The following is a 15,574-nucleotide window of genomic DNA, read 5'->3' as shown; positions in this document are numbered from 1 at the left end:
GACTGACAGAAGAAGAAGAAGAAGAAGAATCAGAATCACTAGTCGGTCTGATCAGGCCGAGTGGTCAGCATATCTGCTCTCCATCCAACAGGCTGTCCACTCGAATTCTGCCGTGGGCATCCATGTTTGGGGACTGTCTTTAGGTGGAAGAATAAACTCAGCCCTCCAATAAGCTGGGCGTGTAAAACCACCATCCAGTTTATTTCAAGCCGGAAGTGGCTCTAGAGCAGGGTTTACAGATTATGTTAAAAATAATAAAAATACACAAAATATATAAAATTATTAAAAATAGAAAAAAATTCTTAGCCCATCGACGGTACTAATTATAATTAGTTATAATAATTATAATACTTTTATTATAATATAATAAAAACTTATGATAATTATTATAAGTTTACATTTTATGGGCTCTACATTAAAAAAAAGAAAAAAAGAAACATGGGAAAGTTCGATGAGTGCAGAGAATGCGAACTGTCCATATCCATACTGCAAGCACGTATTTGGATGGAACTCATCATTTGGAGGAGCAAATTGAGCTGTCTGCCGGAACGTCATGCAATTTGTTGATATAAAGGCCAGTCATTGGAGGTCCTTCAAAATTAAAAGACCAGTCCCTTTCCTAGATTTTTATTAATTCAAGATTTTTTTTTCAGAATCTTTAAATCACTTGAATGCCGTTGCGGTGGGGAGAGTTGACATAACCGTGTTAGGCGATTTTTTTTTTTTTTTGTTAATATCGTTTGCTAAATGTCCATGTAAAACCAATGTTGATATTGAAACAAAAAAAAATCTTCGAACTTTTTTGTTAGAGTCTTTTTTTTTTTCACAGTGCTGTCTTATTTTTGTAAATGAATATAGCAATCTATTTTATTTTCCAAACAGGATCAATATTCGTTTTTTTATAACCCATGGCAATTAATTAATTCTGCTCAGAAGAAATATCGGTCATAAACAACAGCGATATGGTGTTTAAATATTTTGTTGTGATTATGAAATAGGTTTTTCTTTATGTTGAACTCCGGAGCAGTGTACGTTTAGCAAAATAGGAAACAATATCAAACATTTCTTCTCAAATTGTCCTTCATATTTGTTCTCAAATTTTCAATCCGATGTTTATGAAATTCAAGTTTTGCATATTATGAAATAGCTCATCAAACCTTGTGTGAGAGATAGTAGCACATAATATAAAAATACACTTTTCCCCCCATCTAATTTCATCTTTCCCTTAACGATTAGTCTCAATTTTTCTTAAAGGAATTTGAGACAACTAGTACTTTTATGCTGTTGTGGCTCTCTTGACCTAGTAAAGACTCCGGATTCGTGTTTAGAATCCCTCAACTAACTGAATTGATGACTGCATTGGTAACACAATGTAAATATAAACAGAGGATGTTTATGTATTTGAATCCATTGGATCAATTTGATATAGAAATGACATTGAGGATCTTTCATGGTAATCCAATCGCAAATGAGAAAAAAAATTGACCTGAATATCCAGGACCTTTCTTCTAGCCTTTCACCCAGCAGGGTAAGAGGAGAACCAAGATATATTAAAATAAATATTTACTATACAGTACTGAAATAGCTGAAATATTCGATTCTCTGAATATAAAAAAAGTTTTTTATTCGTTTTACTCTATTAAGTTGAAAATATCAATCAACAATGTATGTTTACGATGAAAAAACGAGCGATTTAGCAACACATGTTTTGCTACTCCAGTTATGCTTTACATGGAATGTTTATGCTATTCCATCTTCTTATTATATGATTCAGTGACTTATTAAAGCTAAGGAAATTTGACTTTCATAAACCTAAATGTGTCTACTAGAGTAGTTAATTCTGTCTTCATAATCTGCAATGTACATTCTGATTGGTTGTTTGTTTTCCTAAAGAAACAAACCGATCCTCGGCTTTTCAGTGAAAAAAACTAGCTTCGTATGAAATTGTCCTTATAGATATTTTTCGTCTCTAAGACGGGATGGTTGTCGCCACGGACTCCGCGGCGGTGGTGTTTATACAATACATTCATCACAGTTAATGTAGTCATTTTTCTGAAAATTATTTTTACCTATTGTATGCCCTACAGAATTTAAATTTCTTAACTCATGAAGTTTACTTTGGTATTTCCTTCTCTCCTTTATAACTCCCAATCATCGTAAAACAGAAAATTAAGTTTAAATGAAGTTAAAACTGAAATGATCGTTTTCAGTTTCAGGATATATCTTTACCTCTATTTCTGTCTATTGATTCAAATATTCTTCTTCATTTTTTATACTGGTTTTGAAAATGAATTTTATAATCAATATATCGGTTTTTCTTTGCATATATATAAAATAAGGGAATCTTATACTCGAATAACGAGTGTTCAATCACATTGTCACACGGTATGCACATTTTCGCGGTTTCTTTATTCATATTCTCAAGCGAAGACAACTCATAAAGGATTCTATGAATACAGAAATATTATTTGTCATTTCAGGTGCAATAGAATATGCATTCTTATTTTGAACTGGGCCAACGGAGAACAGAAGTTTTATGTTAATATTCGCTGTACCAACCAAGCATATCAAAGAGGTAAACAAAGTCTCTCTCCCTTTCCAATTTTACGAATCTACACACCTTCCGTTTTCTGATATACTAATGTATAATAGCAATCACGAGTTAGCCTTAACGATACTTCCGAGAAATGATATGTATGTGTTGATAATGGAATTACCGACTTCTGACAATTCTCTCTTATACATATGCCGTTCCCCTAATCACTTAGTAAAGTTTACCTTTATTGATTTATGCTTACCTTCATGGAAGTTATAACGATGGTGAATGTCGAGGTTCCATCCTCCAAGCTCAGAGATATCCATATCATATCCTCTGAGAGTTGTTGCTTGAACTGTCCATACAGTCTGTTGGCAACTGCTGTATTCATAACCCACAAAAACTGTAAATGAAATATGGAAATTAGGATTAATATTTTGATCTCTTAAAATAATATTATCTAATTTCTTTAGCAAATGACGAAGTAACTTATACTGCAGATAAAGTAATAAGTTGCTTATCTAATTAAAATTGTAAGTCGCTTAACTTTGCTATTTCACTAATGTTTCGTTTTTATGAACAATATGAAAGTTAGATCAGAAAAATGCTTCGTTTCCTTTCCTTTATGGCAAAGATATCGCTTGAAAAATAGATTAATCTTCAGAAATATATAATTTTATAAAGAAAAAAAAACCTTTTAAAATAGTTAGCTTCCATCTTAAAATCGTTCTCAACTTATTTTAACAAGAATAATTGTTTTAAAGAAATTACGAAAGTAAACTAGTGCCTAAAAACATCATGAACGTGAACATTATTATCAGCCTTTGAAAGATTTCTTTTGGTTATTAATTTTTATCTGTTTGTTTATTACAAGAATGAACTCCATTCATTAAATTCATGATCAGTTCTCAGGATCTGTAAGTGAATTCAACTAATACTTTGACTAATGTATTTATATTATCAGCATTTAACGCTTACTCATTAACTTTCAGACAGTAAGTAAATTCGCGACATTTTAAGTCTGGAAAGTACTATTTCTTTACTATTACCAATTCTTTCTTTTCCATCAAGAAATTATAATTTTGTATTTTCATTTACCTGCATCCAGAAATATTTCCTCATCCATCGCAACACAATTAATGAGCAAAAACATTTAAATTTAGCAAACATAAATAAAGACTTGTTGTTTCTTAAAAAAATCTTTGCTAGAATATTAAACTTTACCTAAAAGTTTTAAGGAAATGCTAAATAATTCAATGAAATAATATTTTGCAAAAAAAAGTTTCATAAAAATATAATTTCATTAAATATTTAACATTTCCTTAAAAATTGCACAATCAATTAATTTATCATGAAATAAACACAAAACAAAAAAAAAAAACAGGGCGATAGCTGTAAAAATGAGCCATGATATGTTGCACGAGTTATCTAAAATTTATCCTTTGAACAGTTTAACATCACTAATGTTTTGCTTACCAAATACGATATGGTGTTTTTTTTTTTTTTTTTTGCCATTTTCATTTCAGAATTGTGTTAAATTTTTTTACAGTAGAAAATCGTCGAAAAGAATAAAGAAAGAATCAAAATTATATTATAATCCACGCTATTTTCTTTTAACTAAATTATTAAATTTATATTTAATTTGAAATCATCTTTAACGTGAAGAATGGAGATAACTGACATACCGAAAAGCTTCCATGTTGGAGATAAAAGTGCATCAAAGAGAAAGAGGGGAAAATAAATCTAATTATTTCTCGAAAGAACTGCGGTAGATTTACCCAAGGAAATGAAACTTCCAGAATGAAATGAAAGCAGTGTTTCAGTAAACAAAATTTCAATCTTGAATAAGAAGCCTTATTTGGGAAATATTCGTAGAATGCAGTATACCCCCCGTTTGAATTATCTATGAGCAGATAATGGTATTACCAAAGCTATTCTAGAAAGACTGGAGTTATAGAATGACGGAACCTACTACAGTGTATATATATGTGTGTGGGGGTGGGTTGGAAAAAAGAAAAGTTTTACGAGTATTTCTCTCTTTTATTGTCACATACCATTTTTGGTTTCTTTTTTCTTTGCGTCTGGAAACCGAATAAAAAAATATTTTTATCATCCAATAGTCAATCTCTCTTTTTTCTTTCTTTCTGAAATTCATCTTAAAACTACAGAAAGAGGTGTATTCGTTTGATGCAGTATTAAACTACTAATTATTTTATACAGGTATTATCAAAAGTATCGAGATGGTTTTCGGTCTTCGAAAAAAAAAAGAGGCAGCGGAATGGTTTTCATCAGGCGGTTTGCTTGTGTGTGTGTGTGTGTGTGTGTGTACACATACCGAGTGGTCAGTTATTAAGAAATACCCCTCTACGAATGAGTCAGATCACCATAATTTTCCTCCTGGTAATAGGCATCGGTCCTATGAAGTTCTGGAAGCGCCTCAGAGGTATAATAACCTAGGCAGCCCTGATGAGATGAATTCCTAATGATCACTGTCATGGACATTGCATTCCTCTACATCTCAGAGCCGTTCCATGGGACTGACATCCAGTGAATGAGAAACGTGGGGGGGGGGAGTTGAAGAGGACTCTACTGAGGTAACTTCACTATCATGTTCCTGAAAATATTCCTGAAGGTCATGTGCATCATGACATGATGCGTTGTACTGTTGGAAATATGCAAGGTAAATGGTCAGCATAAATAGTCAACAACGATGCTCAGATATACTGCATCATCCGGCTCCTGCTCTATAGACAAATTCGCGCTCGCTGGTTGTACTGCACAGCACTTTTAACAATTGTAACAGTTCTGTTGGAGTTCAGTCGAATGTTTCGGGTCATATTCTGAACATTTTCTGTTTATCAGCATATGTGGCCATCCCAGGAGAGAAATCAGAATAGCAGTTTCGGAAATACTCTTACTGATTTGTTTGGCTCCAACATCATCTGCCATTTGAAGTTCACAACCTTTGCTCATTATCATACCCACTTACTTTGCCTCAAATTGTGATTTGTTGACGATGAGGATTCGCTGGAACACCCCAAAAAGAATTAAAAGTTCGAGTTTCTTTAGAAACTGGGTTCTGCATTCAGTTAACTTTCCTATACATAAATTAGCATTTATTTTTATTAATATTTTATTTTTGTAAAACGTGTTTTCAATAAAACCAGTAAATGCAAATGATGATAATCTTTCAATTAATAAATTTTTGTTTCTTAAAATTTATATTTTTGTAATCCGGGGATGGTGGACTCCCCTTAATTTGGCAGCCAAAAGTTTCACAAATATATGACTTGCCGACAATCTACTATATAAATATAAAATAGCAGTCATTGCTCTCTTGTTAATTTTTTTTTTAATGCAAGTGCTTGCATACTATGAGCGATGTGTTCCACCAGTATCACGTGACGACGAATACAGTCGTCCGAATCACGCGAACTTTCGATTGCGTGTTTCAAATGTCTAAAACGCTTTTGGCAAAGAAAACACGAGAATCGAAAACGTCACCCATTAGTAATTGTAACAAATAGTTCCAACAAATTTCATTCATACGGTAAATGAGTTGCTGTGTAGAACAATTCATTAAGTCACTGAATAAAGCAGAAACAGTTTAGCTGACCATAACACATTTCACTATCGATTCCATGTTTTTTTAACTGTTCTAAACAATGAGTACTTCGTGCCTAATTCTTTCAGTCAGTAATAATAAATGAACGCACCACTAGAGTGCGCATTCCAAATGAAGAAATTGATGAAAAAGAAACGAAAATTGCATTTAATTAAAACAACAACAACAACCACATTTAATAAAATCCATTTACGAAGCGAAAATTTAATATTTCTAAAATAATTTACAAGAAGTTTAGCGATACGACATTCACTTAATTAAATCCTTTCCCGATTAAGTGATTAACTAGTTAATCACTTAATTTACGTAATTAAGCAATCGGGCAATAAGAGATTTTATACACTCCTGTATTACGAATTGCAAGTTATTGCAAATGCACCAAACGATTTCTTTCTATCCGCTAGAGACAAAAAAAAAATTTTATTTAATATTCCATTGCTTAATAACATATGAAATATATGTTAATTATTTCGTACAGTAGAAAGTCGTTAAGCGCTTCTTAAAATAAAAGCAAGAGAAAAGCTAAACATTATCGATAGAATGAAAAGAAATATTCAGTAAAATGCAGTGCGCTCTACTTTAATTTATGACGATATTAAACCTACTAGAGTAGCATTTCTCAGCAGTAATGTTAATATATTTATCTCAACAAACTGGTATTTAAAAATTACTTAAATTACCAAGGCTGTTGTTATATTACTTTACATATTTCCTGAGTATATCTGTTCTCTGTCAGACTGTCAGTTAAAAAAAAAAATAAAGTAATAAATAAGACATAATTTCTTCCTGTTAATTTCGTAAAAGTAACCGTTTATAGTCTGCTGTTTGCCATTTGGGCTAACCGGGCTAATACTCTAAATATATATTAGAGAAATGAAATTACTTAAGATTATTTCTTAGTTACTAAAAACTAATTCTAATCACACATTGACAAATATCTTATGTAAAAGATTCGGATTATTTATAAAGTTTTTTTTATCTTCTTCTTCAAATTCAACATCTCCAGAAAAGATCTGAAAAAAGTTACTTCATTGGTGTTGGACACACTGATAATCAAATACGTTAATACTTCATGAAGTAGTAATATCACCTTCCCGTCTGACTTTTATTGGCGTTTGTTAAATTAACGCGAGGTCAGTTTTATAACTTAGGTAAAGAACATTTTGTTCCTTCCCGAATGATGACGGCGTTGTAATTTCAGAAGCGAACTTGCACTGGGTTGTAAACCCGTGATTTGTTACCCTAACTCGTGGATGTAGCCCAGTGGTGTCTTGAACACGGTCGCGCTGCAAGCCCTTTGGTAGATAAGTGTGACATACTTTCCTTGCTCGAGATCCGTTCTTTTACTGCTTTCCGTGTCTAGAGATACTCCCAACTTGACGCCCCCGAAATGAAAACTCCTGTAAGAATAGCCGTACTTCTCTCTATATATGAGGGATAATCTTTGCTTGGAATTAGTGTGGCGTGCGTAGTGCTGAGAAAGGTCGATCGTGCATTGCAGGTCAGGAAGGATTTAACATTTTATTGGGCAATTCATAGGAAAGCAAACCTGACTTATTTTTATAACGACAGCAGTACACGAAATCTAGGTTAAGTTTGACACTTAAGATATTATTGTGTTGATTAACTGTGCATTCCTCATGTAATCTTGATATGGATTTAAAACAGATTTTCGAATATGCACAAATAAAACTTAAATTTCAAAGTTAAAGAAATAACCAAGTTATTTATTTGTATAACAAATTATTGTTATGAAAATCTGTTAAACTAAACTCATGGCTGTGCCTCGTAACTGGTGCTGATTCATTATTAATTGTGTTTTTAGCCATCGTTCTTTTAGTAGTAATCTTGGTATTTTCCATAAAGTTTTTTTCGTTATACCCTTTGGTATTAATTGGTCTAGCTACTCACTGATGAAGCCTCAATAAAGGCTTAAACCGGTCTGGGTAGTGACCTCCTGCCATAATGTAATAACAGCATACATTTCCTAGGAAATGTGTTTTTACATTATGGAAAATACCAAGATTAGCGATCAGAACTTTCCCCACCTTTGCAACGAGTTGCCCGTGTTTGTACTACGTTGTCAGACTACTTGCATTTAGCTCACGCTAGTATTCGCCGATACTTTTATAGTTTGTTATACTATATTCTGCATGAAACTCTCTGATTCCAATCTTTGAGTTTCTTATTCGGTTTTAAAACGATGTGGGATCTAATACCCCTTAATTAATGTCCTCAAATATAATGTTAAGTTTAAAATAGTGATAAGAAATTACGGTAATTGCATGCGGCAAACGATCACATGCTCTTTGTAATGTAAACTGTAACCTCCAATCTTTGTCATAGTTATAAAGCATCACCTCCTCAGTGATCTAGTAAATCAAATATTTTTTACAACTTTCGAATAACTACTAATGGTACTCAGAAAATACATACGAGGAAAACTTTCCCAAGGACCGTCTTCGATCTTGTGTATTTACTTCTTGTCTTCCTTATAAAAGGAATAATCGAAACAGAAAGAAACATTTGTTCTGTGGATTTATAGTAAAACTTTGAAGAAGTATTGAGTAGTAGCTGCGCATGCGTTAATAGATTTAGAGGAAAGTGGGGAAAATTACTAATATTCCACTTTTGATTAATTGTGACCATCGAGATATCTGTAGAAAACGAAAGAAGCCACAAGTGAACTTCTATGTGAATGTGCACCTGATGGGTCATTAATCAACTTAATTGCTACCATGTGTACTGAGAGATCAAGGATTTTAAGGGAGTTCTTAATGGTATCATTCCCCCCCCCACAAATGTGACAACAGTATTCACTCGTTGGACGGATTTGTGATTTATGTAGTGCTAATAGTCGTTCAGAGGTCAAGAAACGCTTAGAAAGAGAAAACCCAATTTCTCTAAAAATTTAATGGCTACTGAGGAGGCGATGCGTGTGATATTTTTATGCCAAGAACGAGTGTAGGTTAGAGTTTTCTTAATAAGAGAAATCTTATCGTGTCTAGCGATTTCGGTATTGTCATACTAAAACGGGGTAAAGGGTTATTTTTTGCTCTAATAAGACAGGATTCAGTTTTTTTTTCTACCATTAATAGTTAACCATATTATCAACCACCATTGGAAAATGTTTTGGAGATCTGGATTAAAGCTTGTAAAAATAGATTTTTAGTAATTTGTTTAATGCAAGGTTTGTCAAACTAGGAAGAGTAATGTACTGCCATCATTGTTGTCGATGATAGACACAAAAGAAAAAATTTAGGATTAAAAACAGTCCTATGTTACTTTAGCATTCTTATAAAGGTTCAGTTTGAAGATTCAGTCATCATCATAATCCGCAGTGTTCGATAGAAAAAATGAGCAACCCAGTTGCACAAATCAGAAGACAGAATATAAGATGTGACTTGTTTTAAGTTTCTTAAAGTAATGGCCATTTGTTCATCAGGTGTCTTGGAGATATTAAAAAGAGCAACCAGTTGAGTTTTCCCGAACTTTTATGGCATTTATCCAAAGATGGGCGACATAACAAAAAGTTCTCCTGTTGAATTTTAGTTAAGTGTAACAAATTCTATTATAACAGCGACGTATATGTAATTTATTATTATAATAATTGAAAACAGTTTCTCGTCTAGGTAACTTCCTACTTCGAAGCCTCTCGTGAAAATAAAATGACGACGAATGAAAACAAAATAAGGTGCAATGCTTTTAAAAATTAAGGTACAGAGGAACATAACTCTTGTTAGAATGAATATTACTTATCTGTAGTATTAATTAGATTAATTATAATTATTGATATTTATCCATAATTTTTGCATTCAAACAGAAGAAGAAGCTAGACCTGTATGTGCACGTAAACAATCACAACAAATTAGTTGCATGACTGTAGAGTTCGATAAAAATAGATGTGACAAGTGTGATTCATTTTTCTGCATACAGTGGCAAAACACTGATTCAAATTCGTTGAGGGTTTTGTTGTACATAGTAAACACGTCATGATAAAGAAACCTGTTTTTGTTTGAGGTAACGCATCGGGTTTTGAAACAGTATAGGGGGAGGTGAGCACACACACACACACACACACACACACACACACACACACACACACACACACACACACACACACACACACACACACACACACACACACACACACACACACACACACACACACCTAATGTTTATGGGCTTCTGCATAGAACATTGATCGGTAACGTAACGTAACTATTAGATCATCCTAGACAAAATTCTAATTAAGGATGAAGCTTCGATTCATCACTTCACACCCGAGTCAAAGATTCCGTGGCAGATTCCCAGCATAAAAACGTCGAAACACTCCCATCGCTGGGGAATGGGAAGAAAAAAAATAATGAAAACACCCTTGAAAAGCACATGCTATGCTGTTGATGGACTTTTCCCCCCAGAGTTGAGGCTTTTTGCAGTGTATTACTATTGTACACATTGGATAATGTAAGGGATGCTGTTAGTCGAAATGAATTGGGAATGCTGATAAATGACACTGATTGGATCTGACACCGTCTGACTTACATCTCTTTTCGAACTCCCGGAACGCATTTATCGGGACAATGGCTTGAAAGAGTGATGCTGATGTTACTGCGGAGGTGAGGATCAAAGTCACTTTATCAGGATTTCTTTGCCAACCATTAGTTCCCCGATGGGAAAAAGTGCTTCAACAGAGGTAGAGATTACGTAAAAAAATAATGTGAAGCTATATACTGTATATGTGTGTATGCAAACAATTGCATTTTAACAATATATGCAATGTGAAATCAAAGTGACTTATGTATCTTAGATTTGGTGCTGTCTTCTTAACATTTAAGTGGAGAAACATCCTTCTTTTTTTTTAATCAAATGTTTTACTAGCCTTTTCTACGAAACTGTACTAATTATTGAGGAAGAAAATTCAGTTTTTTAATCGAGTAAGAATAGAACCACACTACAATGCAGTGTGGTTCTATTCTTAGTATTCCTATATTCCTTTTTAAAGTAAATAAATAATTAATAAACATTATCGGCCTGTTTAAAATTCTTGATTAAAATAAACCTAATATTGTATTAAACATGCCTATTTCTATGTCGTACATAAACATAAAATGCATTTTTAACCTATTTTCGAATATTAATTATCAAACTGACAATTGTTTTCAGTGACTCGCGTCTACTTACATAAAACGCTTTAAAAAAAATCTTAAAAGTGATGGAGGATTAATCTTTTAAACTTTAGTTCCTGTATGTTCTTGCATCAGTTAAATATCAAGCGTTGTTAATAATGTAGTGATAACTTCCTTTTAATTCTCATTCTGATTAATTCTTGGTTCGGTTTTACAAATAATGGCAACGAGATAAAATATCAATTGTATGGCGGTTTTTAAAAAGAAATCATCTGCGCCACCTCTCGGGAACTCATCAAATCACTGTAACTCTTTTCTTGAAGATATTTCTTACATTGCAGAAGTTTGGCTTGTTATAACAAAAGATAATTTTTCGTGTTCACTAATTATTTGAGTCTTTCATTATCTCAGACAATCAGCAACTGATTACGGATCATTTTATTATTATTATTACTATTATTATTATTATCGAAATATATATATATATTCAGAACGTGATTCTGTATTTTAGAAATAATTTTATCAGATATTTTGAAATATCTGATAAAAAGTATTAAATATGAAAACAACATCGAACAAAGGTATAAAGCATAAATTAATAATAATTTATTATTATTATTAGTCTCCTAGAATAATAATAATAATAATTTACCTCTAGCTGTGGTAAGACCATACACTTTCTGTTTGTATATATTCCTCTTGTTCCAAGCAAATGTATATTTGATGTCCGGGTCTGCTTCAAATACCTTCTCCAACAAAATTCCTTCTACCACAATCCTCAAATGCACCAGACGGAGAGTGACTGGTATGTTTGAAGGAGTGAGCTGTAGATGGATAGTCGACATGTATCCCTGTGCGTGACTACTATGGTAAACAAGGTGAAGGTCCGAACCAGGAATGGAAAAACTCTCTTGTAAAACCTGGAAACAAAATTTCGTCAATTAACATTTATTCTCAATTATAGATTAACAAAATCAAGTTGAAAAGCAGTATTAACCACGACTCATGTTTCGTATTGATTTTTAAAGTACTTTTAGAAAAATGTCCGTCTACTCTCAGGACATATTTCTAACTTTAATTATGTCATTTATTTAAACTGTCATAAATCAAAAGGTATAAATTCAATTCTAACCGATGAGCGATGCGTTCGACTGTTGAAATGGATTCTTTCTTCTTCAGAGAAATTATAAAAGTCGACGAAAAGTTTTGGCTTGTTAGACCGAATGGGAATAACCACAGTACAAGTAAATTGCTCGAGGACCAAACATTATTACGCAAGTATTTTATGAGTACAAATGGTGCATCACGTTTAATTCCCAAGTCACCATTCAAAGCAGAAATCCACCATGAATGACGCTCATAGCGCGCTTCCTTTATCTACCAACTACTGTTTCATCTCCGCTGTCAGCTCTCTTGGAACCCATTTAGACCACACTTTCCAATAATGGTTGCCGGTGGATAATTTTGTTAGTTGCATTAGGAAATACACTTATTGTCTTCACGCTGCAGGATCATCTCTACCGCTCATACAATTACCATCTTAGTCACCGCTAACGCCATCAAAACCGGTGCATTAAAGAACATTTATTCGTCTACTGTTAAAAGTGTTAACAAGTAAATCCCATGATGGGGATAGTGTGGTAGGCAATTGTATCAGTTACACAATACGTGATGAAAGATCCTTCCATTTTCATAGTATGAAGAGTTTTTTGTTTTAGGTACTCCTTTTCTGCTTTTGATGAAAGTCCCTTTCAAGTGATCGTAAAAAGAACTGACAAAGTTAGTAAATCATTTCATACAACACCAGGAATACGTACGTGAAAAAAATCTTTAAAGCTTTATCTTTGGTGTAACTATTAGATGAGTCTGATGGATGTAATTTAATCGCTCTTTCCTGTCTACTTTCCCCCAATCGACAATTATTGATATATTCCAGAGTAGTGCAAGATGTCATCTCACAGTACCAGTTCGTTGTCAGTTAATCAGACTTCATTACATTAATGGTGAATATGTGTTTATACTGCTTTATAAACATGTTACCGTGGTTATCATAGAGGAAAAACATATGGCCCTACATTATGAAATGAAATTATAATGAAGGCACTTACGAAGAAGATGTGAATGATACAACGAATTATATTTATTTACATTCTGCGTATATTTAAAGTATTCATCATCTAACGAAGAATACTTATTAAAGTAAAATGCGTTGATACGAAATTACAGAAATGTAGTGTTATTAACATAGTTTACTCATTTAAAATATGAGCTTAAACAAAATACCTTCTTATTATTTTAATCCTGTTCTGCGTGAGCAAAACAGTATACTCAATAAACAGAACATACTCAGCTTCCTCTGTAATTGCACCACTTTAAGCTATAACAAATGAACATAAACACAGAGTCCCCTCGAATTCTGTCTTAAACTTACATTATACACCTGGGTACAAGAGAGCTATCCAAAAGTATCTGGAATGTATATGTAGGAGGTTCGGCTGGTAGTATGATTTCAACTGCTAGCTATTGGACAATGTATTTCTTTCTTGTGAGTTAGTGTGTTGAATGGTGTCAGAAGCTTGTATTTAATCACGTTTAACTACTTGGTTGTTTATTTATGTTTTGTGATTTTCGAAATATGACATCAAAAAACAAAGAATTTGTATTACGTTTTGTTAAACTTAAATTGCTTAGAGATCTTTGGAATGTAGCGACCAACATTTTAGGAATAATGCAGTCGGAAGATTCATGCATACAGACAAAGTTATCATATTACAATAATTTCAACAATATTACGTAGGTGTCCTGATGCCGACACTCTTAGCATCTGCTCCAATAACGAAGCATTCCTAAGTCACTGCTGGGAAGTTTTGGGTAGTATTTCGCATTGCAGATTTATTTACTTTCAAAAATTCGAATTAATAATTTTGTCATCAAAGAGACTTATTCTTCTTTTCATACTTTTAGTAGTTTCGTTTTCACGTCGGAAAGTTTCTCTTTCAGTCTTTAGGCCCCACAAAGTTTTTTCGACCCACAAACCATCGTATTCTGAAAAATTATGTTCAGTTGCTGAAATTCCATTTTTTCCTTTAAATATTTTTTTTCTTACACCGGAGTGTTTAACACATTCCGCTATAGTCGCCGATCTCTTAAAACTTCACTTACTGTTAACATCGGCGGGTATGTCTTCCTAGTCTTAATCTTCAACATTCTTGTTCTTTACTTAGCTCCCTTCTTTTTTTTTTATACACCTCACATGTGCTCCTAACTTTTTGAGCTAGACCACCTGTTTTATGTTTTCTTTTCCTTCTTGGAGCGATTTTATCTCATTCTTTCGACATCGTTTTACATCTTAAATCTTTTAACTTTCTCTCTTGACTGAGGACTTCCGGCGAAATTAACTGTATTCGCTATGTATTCATAAATTGCTGCAAGCAGTTCCTCAAATAGCATCTAATGCGCTATCTAGTCGGTCTCTATGAGGTTTTCATCCTATATATATATATATATATATATATATATATATCTTCCTTTTCAGTTATTTTTATAATTTCCATTTTGATGTCTACTCAAAAATGTGCCGGAGTGCGAATTAAAGAATGTGTAATTTTTTAACTTTTTTTTTTTTTTTTTTTTTTAACCTTGATTCTGCCTTTTATGGAAAAGTAATTTGAAACTGTTTTAACTATTGGTAACTTTAAAATTTTATTCACCTTTCGAATTAAATTAGCAAATATAGACATTTTACATTTTTTAATAACAAAAATATTCCTCACTTTGTAGACGATACTCTTTAGATTTAATTGTTTGGAAATCAGATGGTAGCTGGTCTCACTTTCGTCATTACCAGAATATTAGTGCTTTCAGTAACCAGCATGCATTGATAAAAGAGGTACGAACATATGACAGCAACAACAGATGAACACACGCATATATATATATATATATATATATATATATATATATATATATATATATATATATATATATATATATATATATATATATGTGTGTGTGTGTGTGTGTGTGTGTGTGTTCATCTGTTTTTTTTTTCACTGAATGAAACCGAGAAAATAGATTACAAGTTAATTTAATGGAACACACAACATGTTTAGTCAAAATTAATTTAAGGGGAAAAACATCAGTTTAACGAAAATGTATATTTCAGCGTAGTAAAATAAAATGCATATTTTTCTTAAGTAATATTATAAAGGGGGCGCAACCGTTCTTAAATTTAGTAAAGGAGCAGAAGATTTCTGTCGTAATGTTTACTTTCATAGTACCTAT

At 32.7% G+C, this 15,574-nt stretch overlaps 1 protein-coding gene across 1 annotated transcript in view; it reads right to left on the bottom strand.

The window, feature by feature from the left end:
• Positions 1 to 15,574, bottom strand: part of LOC150105764 (teneurin-a-like) — a 400,598-nt gene that overhangs the window by 64,263 nt on the left and 320,761 nt on the right. The window contains exons 17-18 of the mRNA XM_090394550.1: positions 11,943 to 12,210; positions 2,799 to 2,939 (exon numbers count right to left, since the gene is read on the bottom strand). Coding sequence (XP_090250676.1) covers positions 2,799 to 2,939; positions 11,943 to 12,210 — 409 coding nt within the window. The remainder of the gene's footprint in view (positions 1 to 2,798; positions 2,940 to 11,942; positions 12,211 to 15,574) is intronic.

Source organism: Typopeltis vanoorti, chromosome 6 (assembly GCF_054136105.1).
Source record: "Typopeltis vanoorti isolate ZY-2024b chromosome 6, IOZ_Tvanoo_1.0, whole genome shotgun sequence".
Classification (NCBI taxonomy): domain Eukaryota; kingdom Metazoa; phylum Arthropoda; class Arachnida; order Uropygi; family Thelyphonidae; genus Typopeltis; species Typopeltis vanoorti.
The sequence above is the reverse complement of the archived record's forward strand: the minus strand, read 5'-3'. Positions and strand labels throughout refer to the sequence as shown.